This window comes from Acinonyx jubatus, chromosome A1 (assembly GCF_027475565.1).
Source record: "Acinonyx jubatus isolate Ajub_Pintada_27869175 chromosome A1, VMU_Ajub_asm_v1.0, whole genome shotgun sequence".
NCBI classification, from domain to species: domain Eukaryota; kingdom Metazoa; phylum Chordata; class Mammalia; order Carnivora; family Felidae; genus Acinonyx; species Acinonyx jubatus.
Genome location: NC_069380.1, coordinates 185429867 through 185448319, shown reverse-complemented (window position 1 = coordinate 185448319; position 18453 = coordinate 185429867). Strand labels below are relative to the sequence as shown.

At 40.8% G+C, this 18453-nt stretch overlaps 1 protein-coding gene across 18 annotated transcripts in view; it reads right to left on the bottom strand.

Annotated features, from left to right (window-relative positions):
* PWWP2A (PWWP domain containing 2A) overlaps nucleotides 1-10412 on the bottom strand; it is a 35587-nt gene extending 25175 nt beyond the window's left edge. For 8 of the 18 annotated variants that reach the window (XR_008288903.1, XM_027033457.2, XM_027033483.2 and 5 more), the window contains exon 1: nucleotides 9730-10411. Coding sequence is in view for 14 of the 18 variants with exons in the window: in XM_027033457.2 (XP_026889258.1) it covers nucleotides 9730-10313 (584 nt within the window). In the remaining 4 variants the exon portion in view is untranslated. The other 10 variants (XM_027033443.2, XM_027033451.2, XM_027033447.2 and 7 more) reach the window with 5 other exon arrangements.
* Between the last annotated feature and the right edge of the window lie 8041 nt (nucleotides 10413-18453).

The following is an 18453-nucleotide window of genomic DNA, read 5'->3' as shown; positions in this document are numbered from 1 at the left end:
GATACCTGGGTGGCTCAGTCAGTTAAGTAACTGACTGTTGGTTTCAGCTAGGGTCATGATCTCACAGTCACAGGGCCAAGGTCCAGCTCTCCCTGCCCCCCCCCCCCACCCCACCTCTGCTCTTCCCCTGCTTGTGCTTTCCCTCTCAAACAAATTTAAAAAAATAAAAACAGGCTCAGCCATGCTAGTCTTGTTCTATCATTTAATAAGTGTAAAGAAAAGCACAAAATTATATTTTCCATCACTGAAATATGTCATTCTCAAAGCTAAGCCCTATTCAATGTTTTAAAAGCATATAGTAAGTAGAAACACTAAAAGGACTAAATTTCTCTGAGACTGTATCTTTTTCTTCATGACAAAGCCCAAAATTTCCTCAAAAGCCACCTGCCCCAAGCGGCAGTGCGTAAAACAAAAAAAAATACACCACACCATATATTTTGCAAGCATCTCCTACTTACTCATTCCCTAGTAAAATGTAACTGTCACTCTTCTTTATTAAAAGGCCAAGTTTTTCGTCACAGATATCACCTGAAGCTTCTACGGTCCTTTTAAGGTGTTTTAAAGGTAAAGATTACACTGCAACATAACAGGATTTACGGTGAGTGTCTAGTCAAGCGAAACCATATTGCTTACATCTGCCACTTAGTTAATACATATAGCACTTACTATATGCTAACAACTATTCTAATATATACTTATTTTCACTAATTGATTTCATCACCACAACGCTTTTAGTGAAGTGTTAGACCTGTCCCCATTTTAGACAGGGTTAAGTGATCTTCCCACGATCACACGGCTGGTATGTAGTAGAGCCAGCACATGAATCCATGCAGTTAACCAAAGTCAGGTTCCTCACTGCTGCTGCTACGACCACTACCTCCGTTTCATCAAGTTACTTATCCTCTTTCTTCCACCTCCACTCCCCACTAAGGGAGAGGAGGAGCTGACAGCTCCATACGCTCTTTTCAGAACCCTGTGGAGATAGACAGGCTTCCCAGTTCAGAATTTTTCTGGTTTTTGAGATAACAAGCAGCCTATCATCAAGCATATTAATACTTCAGCAATGAAATGAAAGAAAATTCACACTAAATGGGATAAGTAGATGTAAAGGTTTGATAGATAAATCGATGAAATAGTCACCAAAAAGTAACAAAAAAGTTCAGTTTTAAGAGCTTTTTCGATACTGGAACTGCAGTTAAGTAACTTCAAAGAACTGTCATCTAGATTGAGAATATGCATAATCGCTCACCTTAGGGCCTAGAACATAATAAGTAGGCACAATATATAGTAACTATTAAAGTTAAAATGTATTCATTTTATTAAATATAAATGAATATGGATCATGTTTTTAATTAAAAACTACAAGTATTAAAAGAGCAATCTGCAGGGACTATGGGTACCCAAATGGGCAAGGAGGGAGGGAGGATGACTTTAGCAACAGAAAAACAAAACATGCACCAATTATGAACTAGAATCCCAGGAAATATCTTTTAAAATTAACTGGTAGGGAGGGAGGCTGCATAAAAATTTTTAAATAACATCTAAATTTAAAAAAATATACTCAATCTTTGAAAAGTCTATTCAACCCTCTTATAAAATATGGATAGCTTTTGGAGGGGTCAGGGAGTTAAACACTAATAATTTCGATTTTAAGCTCCCAATCATGTACCTTCAACCAATCCTCTAAAAACCTACCTAGATAACTAAGTTTGGAAATAAAGATGGAGAGAACTATGGATAAACTTATGCTTCAGTCTTTTTAATTTTTTTTAATGTTTATTTATCTTTGAGAGAGAGAGAGAGAGAGAGACATAGTGCAAGCAGGGGAGCAGCAAAGAGAGGGAGACACAGAATCCCAAGCAGGCTCCAGGCTCTGAGCTGTCAGCACAGGGCCTGATGCAGGGCTCGAACCCACAAACTGCGAGATCATGACCTGAGCTGAAGTCAGAAGCTTAACTGACTGAGCCATCCGGGCGCCCATATGCTTCAGTCTTTTTCAAAGTAAAAATAGTAATAACATCTGTATGGTAGTCAAATTATTTAACTCCTTAATAGTAAACTCTTGATTTTTTTTTTAAATGTTTATTTTTGAGAGAGCGTGCACAAGCTGGGGAGAGAGAGGGACAGAGGATTCGAAGCAGGCTCTGTACTGACAGCAGGGAGCCCAGTGAAGGGCTCGGAACTCAGGAAGCATGTGTCAAGTCGGCTGCTCAACACCAGTCAAGAGCAGACAAATCTTGACTTCACTTTTATACATCACGTGGAGCAACACAGTTGACATTTTCCCAAGAAAATGAACACTGGTATCAAAGGATCCTTTTCATTAATGTGAACACTCATCAGTTTGCAAACTTTCTATTATGAATTCTAAGTACTTTTAATATCTCTTTTGTATTATGTCTAATGGGGTCCACCACACAGAGGCCTAAATGATTTCTCAGACTTTTTTAAGACAATTTATTCAATTTATTTTTCTATTCGTATTTTACCAAAAACTGGCTGTTCAACAACTTACAATATTTTAGTCTTCAAATTATTTTCCAATTAAGCTATTCAGTAGTTGGCAAAACATCCCAGGACCATATATGAAGCAACCCCATTTCCAAAAATGCCCAAAGTATTCACTAAATTGGAGTGAAGAGCAATTCCCCCCCCCTTTTTTTTTTAAGAGACAGAGCAAGCCAGGGAGAGGCGCAGGAGAGATGTAATTTCAAGAAGGCTCCACTCCACCCTCAACCCTCGAACCCACAACCCTAAGATCACAACCCCAGGCGAAACCAAGAGTCAAACACTCAACCAAACCACCCAGGCGCTCCAAGCAATTCATTTTTTTTTTTTAAGTTTACTTATTTGAGAGAGAGAGCACACACACACAAGCAGGAGAAGGGCAGAGCAAGAGGGAGAGAGAATCCCAAGCAGGCCCTGCGCTGTCAGCACTGAGCCCCGACATGGGGCTGGAACTCACAAACCTGAACTGAAATCGTGACCTGAGCCTAAATCAAGAGTCAGATGCTTAACTGACTGAGCCATCTGGCACCACCCACCCCCCCAGCAATTCATATTTTAAAAGCAAGCAACTGTTGCCCGGTTGAGAGAAGAACAAGGAATCTATCATTTCTACCCACCCCATCAAAATCATAAGCTAAATGGTAATGATAAAAACAGTGAAGTGTATTAGATTTAGACCATGATTGTTTTCCAATCTTAGAGAATTGCATATTGTTCAAAAAGGACATCTGTAAACTACCTACTAATATCTACCACTTCGAATTTCAGGCAATTTATTTAATCTCTCTGAGCCTTAGTGTCTTTATCTGTGAAATGGGGATTAGCGGAATTTACTTCACTGGATTTTCCAGAGAGTCAAGTGAAAACAATGTATACAAAGTGCTTGGCCTAGGACCTAGTTTAAGAGTGGGAAATACATAGTGGCTACTGTTAATTACAGAAAGTAAAGATTGGCAACCTTCCTAGAAGATGGGAATATGCAGACAGTGAAATCAAATATTTCGGAGGTATGAGTTTTAAAAGGCTAAAAACCACTATTCTATTTTAAGGTGACTATATAAAACTGGTCCAAGGAAAAAAGATAAAAGTTATAGACTACTAAATTTCTAGTGGGTAACCAGATTTAGGATACCTATTTGCCAGTTCTATACTAAGGATCTAGATTTGCCACCCAAGTGGCCCATCTCCACATGTACTGCTTACTTTGTAATTACATCCCAATCAAAATTAACCAGTAACTTTTAAAACAGGTTTAACAAATTTATGGTCCTACTATTTTGGCAAAACCACTCCTTAAATATTAGTTATCTCCAAATATGGTACAAGAATCACCTGTATCAGAATCATCTTGGTTAAAACGGCAAATTGGAGCTTAAGCACATTTGTTTGGAGAACCACTGCCCAACATGTTTAGCAAAAACATTCTGTTAAATCCACCCAGTGTAACTTAACCTCCACTTACTCTCTTGCAAGATCAGACACTAACTAGAGCAAGCTCTGCTCTGCTGGTAATGTGTGCCTGAATCAATCTGGAATTTAGGAAGAACAGGGCCAATATCAAGAAATAAGGATGTACTTCATAGGCACAAATAACTATGAAGAACTTTTTTTTTTAATCAATGTGACATCAACTCAGCCATAACAGAGAAGATGAGCACATACTACACAAACTCTTTAATAGCTCCCCACAGAAAAACAGATCTTAGGAAGATTAAGCCGATTTTCATCAACAACTTTGCTTTAAAACAGTATATAGTGAAGTATGGTCTGTCTTACATATAAAAGGCTGAAAATTAGCCTCATTAGAAACCCCAAGTCCAATAAAACACGCCTGGCATAGTTTGTGTCTACATCTAGTTTATCTAGTTTATAAAATTTAGCTTTAAAATCTGTTTTTAATAGCATGATGTTACAGGATTCTTTACACTCAAACTAGGTTTTTAATGTCCAACAATGATCACCTCTTAAAAAGAAAATCCTTGCAGTCCAACATGCTATGGAAGAGCGCACTCTCAATACAACATATATATTGATTTAGTAGTGGGTGTCCTAAAACTGTCTGGGTCAGAAAGTAGTTGGCATTTGCCTCTGTGCTATCTTACTATGGGAACCTTTTATCAACACCTTGGGATATAAGCAGTATAATCACCAAAAAAAAAATAAATAAAATAAAAATTTAAGTGTTTTAAATACGTACAACTCAACACAAGCATTCAAGCATACTACTTCAGGACCTAAATTCTCAACCTGGATGCTTAATATAAGCTACTAATACCACTACTCACTGCTTCACCAGAATGGCTGTATATTTTTCCCACCAAAAGTAGAGCTATTGCACCATACGTTTCATGGTCTCTGTAAAGAAAGAAAATCATTGTCTTGGTTTATATTTCCTTAAAAAAAACAAATAAATTTTCTACAAACTGTTTTAAGAACTTAGTGAAATCTGAGGTTTTTTAAAGAAATCACCTCAATTCTTTTTAATGCAACAGTACCCCATAGACACACACAAGTCAATATTTGTAAAAGGTCAAGTCTAAAATGTAACTAGCTGCAACTTTTAATAAGCATGTACCACAAAATTAAAATGCACAGGGTTTTTAAGCATAAACATTTACTTCATGACTCCTTAATTCATATCAGATCAAATAAAATGGAATTCAGAGAGATTTTTCAGGATTTCAAAGTAGCTTTAGAACTACTTTTTAAGATGTGGAGAGCAGTAATAAACAATTTAAATGATCCCTCTGTGTAGTTAGAAACCATAGGTCCCGGTATATACTGTTCCTTCAGGTAGGGATTGAGAAGGCTGAAACTACGTTTTCAGAAACTGGGGCTGCAGCCTTTTGCCCTCTGCAGAAAATCTTCACTGGTTAAATTTTTCTATATTTGGAATTATTAAAGTTGAAAGTGTGTTTAAGCGATAGGTCTACAGTGTGCAAGCAGGCAAGTGATACCTGTATCATTTCTACTGACCCAAACTAGGGAAGAGAGGCTTTCAAAAGAGGTCCTGAGGGGACTGTGCCTGTTGCACCTTCAGTTTGCTCCTGAAGGAAAAGAACTACTTTTAAAATCATGAAAATGCATCCAATGGGATGCAACTGGAAAAAAATCCAGAATGTGGAAAGTTCTGCCAAAGTCAACGGTTTAACAAATAAACTGCAAGGGAATAAATGTAACGGCAAGAGAACTACCAAAGAAAAACTTATGAAACTCATCAACCAATTACTGAGTATAAACTTTATTTGGATCCTAATCTGCACAAAACTTAGATACCGACTGAGATGTTAATTTTGAGATGCACTATGAAATTTTTACACTGACTGGCCACAGGATAATAGAAAGGAACTGCTGCCATTATTTGGGCTGTGGTAACAACAGTACAATTATGGTTTTAAAGTTCTTATCTTTCCAGAGATCTATACCAAAATTCTTATGGTGAAGAAATAGGTTTAGAATTTACTTCAAAATAATCCAGTGGAGGTGGGCATATGATGAAAGGAGTGTGACTAAGAATTGATGAGCGTCAAAGCAAGAATGATACATACAAGGAGGTTCGTTTCCCATAATAAAATACAAAAGAAAATTATGGTACAACCACTGATTATTCTAAAACAATCACTAAGACAGTTTAGCAACCTGAAGGAATGCTTATTATATAATGCTAAATGAAACAAATGTATTTATGTCAAAATTTCAAAAGCTTAAGATTAAGGAAGAAAAGGGAGTAAGAAAACCAAACTGAATTTGTGGGTTAGTTGATTATTTTTATCTGCTAGTATTAGATTATTGTCATTACATATTGCTAATGAAATCAGGAGTAGGCATGTAATTTAAACTACCTAAGAGAGCTGGGTATAAAACAACAGTGGAGGAACCTAGAATAAACTAAAGAATGCCTGAAAGGGTATTCAGTTTCATAAATCCTAAGCTACATAAAAGCAGTTTTTAACCAGATATTCAAATATCTTCATTTTTAGGTGAACATGTCATTTAAATAGTAGCCAAAGCAAGCTACTTGGAAGATATGAGGAGGAAGTAATCAAACTGGGGTGGTACAGGAAAACCAGACCTCCTGGTCACCCTATTTATTTTACAAAAATACATAAACTGAGGCATGAAGTTTGTTTAATGTTTGGGTTTGTGAACTGCCTAAAGTCAAAATGAATTACCCTCACAGACTACAGACTGGAGCCCAAAGAAGCATAAAGATTTGCCCAAAGTTACAGTGTTAACTAGAAAGCCTGGCGCCAGGAGTCAGACCCCAATTACTCTGACACTCTGCCCAGATCAATCTACTTTTCAGTAAGTGGTACTACCACTTTCTTTTTTCTTTTTCAATCACATGTGTCCTATTCCTTTTCTCCACAAAAAAGATTCTCCTCAAAAATGTGTTCTTCAATCAAATAACTAAAAATAAGGCAAAAAATAATACAATGACAGGAGGGTGAAGAACATCAAATGCTTACAAAAGCAGACTCCGGATCAATCCATATATATGAAAAGCTGTACACTAGGACTGAACACTTTTCTACACAGTGAACAACTCTTCCAACGTTAAAAGACATTTCTGTACCATTCATAATGTCAGAATAAAATAATCAAAAGCATTAACTGGCCCTTTTAAAGATTGAAGAAAACCATGCACATACATTGAGGCACTTAGGAGTCTCCCAAATGTAATTCTTTCCTGTCTCCTTGAACAAGAACCAAGACTTCAGAGACTGCTTTGTGTTCTGCAATTTACAGCTAAGGAAATGGGGAAGGTGCAGAGCAGAAGGGTCTCATGGCTATTACCTGACTGAAGAATCTGCTTGGCTCCAACACTCATACCCTCTGTATTATCCCATATAACTACTGAAATCAAGATAGGCACTAAATTTCAGAAATCTGCAATTCTTTACTTACTGTTTAAAAGAAAATTTGCCAGCCCAACTTTCTAATATGAAAATAGAAAATGTATAGGCTTCAGAATCAGATCAACCTACACTTGAATCCTTACTTTGCCATAGGCGCAGTGACTGGCCAAATTAAATGAACTTCAATTTCCTCCTATATAAATGAAAAATACCACCAGAGTTATAAAGACTAAAACAAGTGGTACAATGCCTGGTACATAATAAGCACTCAATAGGAAGTTCTTGTTATTTTTAGCCAAAGGTTTAATTAAACAGCCAATTCAAATAGGATACAAACTGTTTTTAAAGCAGCTGATTACTATAGTCATGGTATAATCTATGAAGACTATCTCCTGGATCATCAGTTAACCCCAAACTGCACATGCAAGGATGCAATCAAGGTAAAGCACAGATTACAAAATATATGGACAGATCCATTTTTCCAAATTATATTATGAAAAAGAGATACCCAACTAATCAATCATTTGTCCAATAATAATTCCTTCAAGTGCTAAATTTTAAAAACTGTTATTTCCTCACCAATTCCACAACGGCTACCTCCCATATATAAGCTTCCAGAAGGCAGGGACTGTATCTCATAACATTCAAAACACTAAGCGGTGCCTTAGTCACAGATGTGTTCAATAAGTATTTGTTGAAAGGTTGATATGGTTTCCTTAACGACCTTTTAAAAAAAAACTTTAATGACAGAATCCTTTCACTTTAAAACATTAAAATGCAAAAGGTTTGCAATAAAAATACCTCCTTCAAGCAAAGAAATTGCTGTCTATAAGAAGCACGGTTAGCAAAGTAGAACTCAAACAACAAATTGCAATTTCCTATCAAAGAAAATTTTTTAAAATAAAATTAAACACCAACACCATGAGCACCTCCACAGAGAAAAGCACTATCCATTCCATTGCCAGGAACAACTTACCTTTTTGCACCTTCCTTTTGCAGATTTGAAATCCAGATTCTCACACAATCACTGGCCTTCATTTCTGTTTGATTCAATAGCATACACACTACTGAGTCTCTCTCCTTCACTATTAAACGCATCAGTAGAAAGCACACTGGTCTTATTCTGCTTTCTAACTATGAAAACAAAAGTGCAAAAAGTCCTAATCCAAAATTCTCAAAAAAAAAGAAAAACCAAAAAAAAAATTTTTTTTGAGATTACACAATGTACAGAAGTAATTAATTGTAAAGGCTCCAGCTCCCATCTTCCCCCCTGCCCAAACACCCTACTTCAACATTTCTTTTTTTTTTTTTTACAAGCGCTTTCAGTATTTTAAATGGTTTTTTTTTTTTCTCCCAAATAGGAAAAGGACTCTGGTATCTTGATGGGAGGACAAGATATTTAAAATAAAACATATTAAAATAAGCTATTTCCAAACAGGTGAGATACCCATCAGAGTGTGTGCTGTTGCAGGAAACAGAATGGAGAGCCGTGAATGGGAGTCTCTGCACTTCATATCTGCAAAAGAAGAGAATAAAAAAATTAACTTTACTCTAGACTTAGAACACCTTCTTTACCTGTTTAAAGCAATGCCCTTAAACATTTTAAATCAGAGATGAAAATGACTAAGACAAAGGCTTATGGGTGAACTCAACCTTCTTGCCCTTAATACATAAATTTATACTGTATCTACAGTATTAGAAGTCAATATTTGAACAGTTTTATACCACACCATCTTGATATTACAGGGTAAAAAAAAAAATCTCTCTTCTTTAGGCTTTTCTTAAAACCATCACTTCAATTAGACAAATGTGCTTCCCTATTGCACAGTTATCTAGTGAGAATTAGTTCTAACAGTAAGAAAAACAGTCTGGAGGTTCATTTCTAACAAATACTCTTCCCCCTATAAGGAGTGACAGTTAACCTTCTGGGGACCCCAACGCACAACCCCTTTCTTCAACCTCGTTAAAGGTTAAGAAAAGTGCCCCACAAGCAACGTCCCCCCACCCCCGCACCAGGTTCTCCGCAAAACTCCCGCATTTCGCGTTAACCCACCAGCCCCCAGAGGGGGTACACCAGGGCCACGTCAGGGACGGGGCTCAGGGGTGAGGGATGAGCTCCGCGAGCCCGTCAGGCACCCGCGTCCCCCACCTGGTGACACACCTGCCCTCGCAGGCGCCCACCTGGGGCAGAGACCGCCCTCTCCCGAGCCCGCGCTGATGCCCCACTCGGAGCGCGCGCCCCGCGCCGCACGGGACCCGAGGGCGTGCAGGCGGCGGGAGCCGGGGATGCAGGGGTCGTCCCGGCTCGCTCCCTCCCTAGGGACCAAGCGGGCCTGGGGGCGTGCTGGGGCGGGCGCAGTACCTTTTGGACAGATCCATGAGGACACCGGAGAAGAGCTTCTCCCCTAGACGGAACGACACGACGAGCGCGTCCTCAATGATGTGGTCCAGCGTGACCCGCACCTCCGAGCCGGGAATCAGCTGCGACACCGCGGAGTCCCCGCCCGCCGGCGGCACGAGCGCCGGGGCTGCGGGCTGGGGCAGCGGCGGTTCCTGGCGCTCCTCGGGAGCGGGGGGCTGCTCGGGCTGCGGTGCAGGGGAAGGTGGAAGCTCGGGCCCTCCCTGAGGCGCGGCTGCCGCCGGCTCCGCCACCCGAGCGGGCAGCTTCTCCTCAGCTTCCAGCTCTGGCCCCGCCGCCTCCGGGCTGCGGGAGAGCTCCCCCGGCGGCGGCGGTGGCGGCGGGAGCGGCGGCTCGTCGGCCTGGGGAGAAGACTGCTGCCCGTCGGCCTCGCCGTCCGGCACAGATGCTTCAGTCGCCGTGACTGGGAGGGGGTCAGTGCCAGCCTCGCTGCCGGGGATGGGCTCCATCTCCGGCTCGGCCTCGCCGGCGCCCCCCTCCCCGGGGGACGCTGCAGTCGCTGCCGCCTCTGCAGCCACGGCCGCCATTTTCTTCCTGGCTTCTCCCTCCTCCAGCTCGGGCTGCAGCGGCGGCAGCAGCGCTGCTTGGTTCCCTGGGCCTTCCCCTCCCTCCCTTGAACAGTTTCGTCCCGCCCTTTCCCTGCTGCTCGTTATTGGCACCGCGCCATTGGTTGCGCCCTATACCCCTCCCGCACTTGTGATACTCCATTGGCCAGGTGCGGGCGTCTATCACCCAGTCAGTCCCTCCCTCCCATGCAGAGTAGGAACTTCTCATTGGCGGGATGAGTTGTCAAATGTTGAATCTTAGAGGAGGAGTGAGGGGACGAGGGAAGTCACAAAAGCTGAGCCACATACTTGTCGCCTCTTTCTATTGGCTGAAAGAGGAAATAAAGTTTTATGGTTGGTCTACGCTCTTGCCCATTATCAGTCAGGCTTTCAGAGGTGGGATAAAGGAGAGAATCACGTAGCGTGCTAGTTCTTTCAAAGGCGACCGAGGGGAGGAGTAAGGGGACTATGCGAGGGGAACAGCTTCCCAAGAATCCCTGCGCGGAGGCCCTTAGAATAAATGTTATTTCTAGGCGCGGACCTGCTTGCGGCCGCGTGTAGGCACGACAAGCTTCTTTGGAAGGCCATCTAAAGTTTGAAAATAATTCTTCAAACATGTTTTGAGCTCCTACTAGGGTAGGAACCGTGCTAGGTGTTGGAGATAGAATGATGTGCAAGACATTCTCCATAACCCCGTGACAGACGCTCCAGCCCACACACAGGAGTGTTTTCCTTGACTTCTCTCCACTTTCTAGGAACAATGCACCTACTTTTTTCAAAGTAGGAAAATGCTAATGAAAAGAGGAGGGACACCATGCATACTGTGTTCAGCTGATGAATGTTCCAAAGAGCAGTCCTGAGGCATTTAGGGGCTTACATGTGAACATTGTTTGCTGTCTCCAAATTCACTGGAAAGTGGACGCACCTGGTTCCTTGCTTAAACCTTTTTCTTTCCTGGGCTCTCTGCCACAGGCTCAAAAACTCTTTTCAGTGTCCTAATGCTCCCACCTTAACGCTCTTCCCGTTTTAAGTCTCTTCATTTGTTATGCCTAGAAGAATCTACTGAAGCCATTTATTTCAGATTGCACCTCAGAATCAGCCTATTCTCCAGAAGAGGTTGTAGGCACTGCGATTGCCAACAGAGGGAGGAGAGAAAAGTTGACAGTATTAAGGAGAGTAAAAAAATGAAATTCTAAATAATCATAGCTAACAATTATTGAGCACCTGTGTACCAGGCCCTAGTACAAACGCTTAGTATAGCATCTCATTTAATCCTTATGCTACTTCTATGAAGTAGGTACTATTACACCCATTTTAGAGATAAATTGGAGCACAAAGAGGTCACTCAGCTAGTAAATTTCCGAGACAAAATTCCAATTTTACATTGAAAAGGACCAAAAATGGAAAAAACTAAATATCACCATATGTTCTGACTATTTCAAGTCACGGGGCTCTTGGGAAAAGCCAATAGGAAATCCTAGTCAGGGCAGGTTTAGCATCTCCAAAGTAGCAGAAGGAAATGAAATTACTGACTGTCCAGTCTGTGTCAGAGATTTTTCCCATAAGCTCTCATTTAAAATACTGTGAATTAAATCCTCTCCCTCTTTTCCAGATGAGAAAACTGACCCTTAGCCAGGTTAAAGATCTCAGAGGTCACACGCCTAACAGCAGGTCCAATCTAACACACCTCTGCCAAGGTGCACAACTATTCCACTCACTCATTCATTGAACAAATAATTTATCTCCTGCAGGCCAGATGCCTGCAGTAAACAGACATGGATCCCACCTTACAGGGTTTTCACCATGATCACTTGGTCTATAATTCACTATAGTCAATTAATTATTACATATAATTCTATAAAACTCCTAGATCCATGCTGAGTTCCCACACTGTATAACCTCTCAGAAGGAAAAAAATACAGCTCAGGTCCCAGGACCTGATTAACTCTTACAGTAATTCATCACAAGATGCTGCAGTGAATCGCTTAAATTAAGCATTTATGGCAGACTGCCACATACCAAGTCCTCCCTCTAAATCACTGTTTTCATCCTGCAACCCAAGAGCCTCTACTGGGTCTCTATATTCACATCAAGCGTAACCCCTTCTGCTTTTCTGTCGAGGCCCTCTCTGTTCCTCCTCTATCTTTCAGGTTTGTTTTGTAGTACTCCTCAAGCTTGTTAATACTGGGAAGATCTAATCATGCATCTTTCATCCATTTATTCAACAAATAAATATTGAAGACCTACTATGTGCCAGTTACTGGGCTTACCAGGCTGAAGGCATGTAGAAAGAACATAAGAAACTTAATGCCTGGCCTCCTGGGGCTTATTTTTCTAATTAGGGAGTTAGAAAATAAGCAATGAGTAAACAAGATGATTACAGATTGTGAGAAATGCCATAAAAAAAACAGGATGAGTGATAAGCAATCATTTCTAGCAGAGGGGCAGAGAGTGTCTTCTTTAGATAAGGTGGTCAGAAAAAGTCCCTCTGGTGATAAGACATTTTAGCTAAAATGCAAAGGATAAGACAGAGCCAGTTATTGACTGTTGTATGACTTCAGCAATTGCTGAAGTCCTTAGGCCAAAGGGGGCTTAGTTCATTCCAGAAACAGAAAGAGACCAGTGTTGTTGAAGAGGAATGAGCAAGAACATAGCTTGGTGAAGTAAGATTGGAAAGGAATACAGAGCCAAATCATATTTTATGTACTGAAGATATAAAAACAAGAGATTCTACCCTCAGGGAGTTTCAAGTCTATTGGGAACCTAAGCTGTTGTATCCTAGTCAACCCTGCATTCAGCCTCTTCCTGGCATAGAATCAGCATAGAAGAAGCCCTTGGTATTTATGGAATGGATAGCCACATGGTATCTGAGATTAGATGGATGGTTAGATGAATGGATGAGGGTTGGATGGATGGTTGAAAGGTTGGATGATGTCTTAATCCATTCAGTCTTCTAGAACAAAATTCCACAGACTGGGTGGCTTACAAACAACAGAAATGTATTTCCTACAGTTCTGGAGACTGCAAGTACAAGATCAGGGTGCCACCATGGTTTGGGTGATAGCCCTCTTCCAGGTTGCAGACTTCTGATATACTAGCATGGTAGGAAGGGACAAGGGAGCTTTCTTGGGCCTCTTTTACAAGGGCATTTATCTCATTCATGAGGGCCCCACCCTCATGACCTAATCACCTTCCAAAGACCCCCATCTGTTAATACCATCAACATGAGGGTTTAGGATTTCAACATATGAATTTTGGAGGGACACAAACATTCAGACCATAGCAGGTAGATAAATGGTAATTAAACAGATCACTGAATGGATGGACAGATAAATGGCAGGGATAAGGAATATAGCTGACTACTCAAGTGGATCTTCACTGTCACAAGAAGACTTTGATCTTGAGCTCTGTGGGGTACTACAGTTCAGTAGCTAAAAACTCAAAGTGGAAGTGTATGAAACTGTATGTGACTCCCCAGTTGGCCTCTGACTAGCTATATGATCTGGGCATGATCTTAGGCTAGTTGATTAATCTCTGTTTCCTCATTTACAAAATATCTAAATAATAACTACATAAGGGTGTGCTTGTTTTTAAGTGATATATGTAAAGTGTTTAACATAGAACCTAAATCATAGTAAGCACACTGCCATTATTGTTAGCAACTAGATCTAGAAATTCAGTCTTTTTTTTAAACTATTATTTATTTTATTTAGTAATCTCTGTACACAATGTGGGACTCAAATTTACAACCCCAAGATTAAGAGTTGGATGCTCTTCCAACTGAGCCAGCCAGGTGCCCTTAGATATTCAGTCTTATTACATCTGGTATTAATCATATTCTAGGGGCTCTGACTCCCACTAACCAACCTTGTGAAAGACTAAATAAAACCCCAAACACTGGGGTGTTGGTTCACGGAGAGTTTTAAATATGGCTAATTGTGGTTATTTTTTTCTGGGCTTGGTTTCTCAGGAAATCAAATTGTAGACAAAAAATAGCATGGGGAGCAGAGACCCACCACAAAAGGAACTAACTCACTGCACATGGCTGCAAAACCATGGTCACTGAATGAATTGCTCCTCCTGTTCTAGAACAATTTCTGTCCAGTAACCAATATTTCTCTTCTAAAATCAAATCACCTACTCTCAGATCAAGATAGTGATTGATAACTACTGACAAACATGTCAATCATTGGCTCTCTCTCCATGCATCTCAGTGGTTCTAAATGTATCAAGGGATCTCTCTGAGAATCTGCTCAAAAAAAGATATTTTACATATTGTATGACTCCATTCACATAAGGTACCAAAACAAGCAAAGCAAATGTATGCTCTCAGAAGTCAGGATAGAGGTTATTTTTGACCAGGGAAGGGGAACAGGACAGTTCAGCTAATGACTACTACAAGCTAATATGAGTAGGGTTTTCTAGGATTCTGATAATTTTCTGTTTCTTCATCTACCTACTTGTTTCACAGGAATGCTCAGTTTATAAAAGTTCATCAAGCCATGCACTTATGTGTGCTTTTCGGTATATAGATTTATATTAGTTATCTATTACTGCTAGTGTCTTAAACATCATACATGTATTTTATCACAGTGCCTCTGGGCAGAAATTCAGGCATAGCTTAGTTGGATCCTTAAAATGTAACCAAGATGCCAACAGGGGCTGCAATCTCACCTGGAAGCTAGATTAGGGAAAGGCCTACTTCCAAGCTCACTAACATGATTCTTGGCAGGAGTCAATTCCTTCATTGCTGCTGGCTAGAGGCTGCCTTCACCTCTTTGTCACATGGGCCTGTCCATAGGACAGTTCATGATTTACAGTTTGCTTCATCAGAGAAAAATGGAGCAAGCAATAGAGAAGTTACAGTCATTTATAGCCTAATCTCAGAATAGGCATCTCATCACTTGTGCTATGGTCTATTCAGAAGCAAGTCAGTAGGTCAAGGGGTGCTTGGGTGACTCAGTGGGTTAAGCATCCAACTTTGGCTCAGATCATGATGTTGTGGTTCATGGGTTTGAGCCCCGTGTCGGGCTCCGTGCTGACAGCTCAGGGTCTGGAGCCTGCTTCGGATTCTGTGTCTCCTCACCCTCTCTCTGCCCCACCCCCTCTCATGCCCTATCTCACTCTGTGTCTCCAAAAATGAATAAGTGTTAAAAAAAAAAAAAGAAGCGAGTCAGTAGGTCGAGCCCAAACACTAAGAGAGAAGATTATGCAAGAGCATGAGTATCAAGAGGCAAGGATCATTGGGAGCTGATTACCACACAATTTAAAGATTTTTAAAAATGACAGGTGCCCGGGTGGCTCGGTTGGTTAAGTGTCTGACTTCAGCTCAGGTCATGATCTCACGGTTTGTGAATTCAAGCCCCGCATCAGGCTCTGTGCTGACAGCTCTGAGCCTGGAGCCTGCTTCAGATTCTGTGTCTCCCTCTCCCTCTGTCCCTCCCCTGCTGGCACTCTGTCTCTCTCTGTCTCTGTCTCTCTCTCTCTCAAAAAATAATTAAACATTAAAAAAATTTTTTTAAGATTTAAAAAAATTAAAATGAAAAATATTTGAGATATTTCCCTAAATCTTCCCCCACCCCACATACTCATCCACAGACTGTGTTAAAGCCTCTTGTTCTATGTAGATGCTGTACATCCCATACCACCAGCCCCTTAGTAACAGATGCACACCTCAGATAGGCAGGTGGAAGAGGCCATCATATTACAAAGGTCAATCCTAATATTGAGAACAATCCCTATAAGGAGAGCCATCATTGATCTGTGAGTACCTCCTATGTGCCAGGTGTAGACAGCAGCCAGGTAAGCCTGGGGACGATAAGTACATCAAAGGTGGGTACTGTCCTGAGACATCTTCCTCTGCAGTCTTGGGTGTTTTTTCACATGCTCCCCCTCCCTTCTTTGTATATTTTCAACAGCTGCCATGTCAACATAGTTCCTTAAAATCGCACTTCAAGGACACTGCTTTAGAGGGAGTGGTTCTATGTTGACCATCTTGGTTTGCCTGGACCGAAGGGTTTTCTGGAATGTAGGACATTCAGCTTAAAAGTGGGACAGTCCTGGGCAAATGGTGATAGTTGGCCATGATTCATGCTGGGTGTCTTGCAGAAATGAATGCTGATCCTTGCAACAACCCAGAAGGAAAAGGAGCCTGGGAGAGGTCAAAGAAAACTTCTAAAGCTGGAAAATGGGATTAGGATGGGCACCAGGTCTCTGAGTCTCCAAAGATGTGCTCTTGGCAACTTTGATCTCTTGGCTATTTCTTCTATTTCCTTCACCATCCTCCAGGACAGGATTTTTGGATAAAAGGCATATCAGTGTGCATTTTTTGTCCAGCCTTCTAGTTGCAAGCCCACAAGTTAAACCTGACCTTAGATTCTACCTTGATTGTATCCACCCTCTCAAAAAAAATTCTAAGAACATTTATGTATTTGATTATTTCTCTCAGTTGGGTTCTTCTATCATTTTAAAGGTAGCAGGTCTTAGATTATGAGACTCTCTTTTTTTCAGTGTTTATTTAAAAAAATTTTTTTAAATGTTTATTTATTTTTGACAGAGAGAGACAGAGCATGAGCGGGGGAGGGGGAGAGAGAGAGAGAGAGAAAGAGAGAGAGAGAGAGAGAGAGGGAATCTGAAGCAGGCTCTAGGCTCTGCTATCAGCAGAGAGCCCAATGCGGGGCTCAAACCCACAAGCCACAAGATCATGACCAGGGCTGAAGTCAGACACTTAACAGACTGAGCCACCCAGGTGCCCCTTAGATTATGAGACTCTTAAAAAGATTTCATTTTATAGCTTCCTTAGACTAGTGCTTATCCAAGTAATGGTATTTAGTCTCTATCATGTGCTTACTTCTTATCCGGCATGAAATCACTTAAACCATATTATATCCTAATTAGGTACATTCCATAATTATCACCATTACAGATTAGGAAACTGAGGCACATCTAGGTATCAGATGGGGTGCCTGGATGGCTCAGTCAGAAGAGCATGCAACTCTTGATATTGGGGTTGTGAGTTTGAGCCCCACATAGGGTGCAGAGATCACTAAAAAAATAAAAAAGAATAAAAAATAAAAATAGGCATCAGAGATCAATACCTATTTGCTCATTGATTACAAGGAGCTCCTGACCTTATGTGAAGATTTCTGAAAAATAGGTGGAAATGTCAGCTAAAGAGGTACATGTGATACGAGGGCCAATCTTGAGAAACCACAACCCCCAGATCATTTTGATAGAATTACTCCTCTGTCATCATTATTTACCTCTGTTTCAGTTTCCTCGTTTGTAATACAGGAATGATCATCATCATCTCTACCTCAAATAGCTGCTGTGAAGGTTACATTAAATTGGATCATGTCTATAGGTGGTAACAGTTCTTATTATCCCTCCCAGAGGTCTGGAGGCCTGGGTGGGAGCATGGAAGTCATTTGGTTCATCCGAAGTAAATTCTGAGCCAGAAGCCAGGGACCAGGCACTAGTGTTAGCATTTATTTTAGGGCTATTCCAGTGTTTACCCCCAGCCAGTGCTCTGACTACATATGCAAATACAGGTCTAAACTGCTTTGGTACATTCTTATGCCAAATTCCTACTCTGTTTTATTTGTATTTGTTTGTTTTAAAAACAGCTCACATGGTTTAGGAAGGAATGCATGTCTAGCTATACCTAGGGGAAAAAAAAAGACCCTTGTAATGTCTGTGTCGTTCATCACTGCATCTCTCGCATGTGTAGCACAGTGCCTGGCACATGGCAGGCTTTCAAAAAACATTTGTAGAATTCATAAACAAATGACTAGGCAAGTGAATAGTTATTTCTAGGGGGTAGAATCAATGTGGGTTTTCTTTTCTTTTTGCTCATCTGCATGTCCCAGTTATCCTAATTTTCTCGTTTTTCTATAATGCACATGTATTTAAGAAATGTTTAAATCCTTCAGCAAATAAATATATAACTAAGTGAATTTTTTAAAAAAAGGCTAGGGTAGCCTTTTAATAGGAGGATTCCTTTTTTTGTTTGTTTTAATGTTTATTTATTTATTTTTGAGAGAGAGAGAGAGAGAGAGAGAGAGAGTGCAAGCGGGGGAGGGGCAGAGAGAGAGACTGGCACAGAATCTGAAGCAGGTTCCAG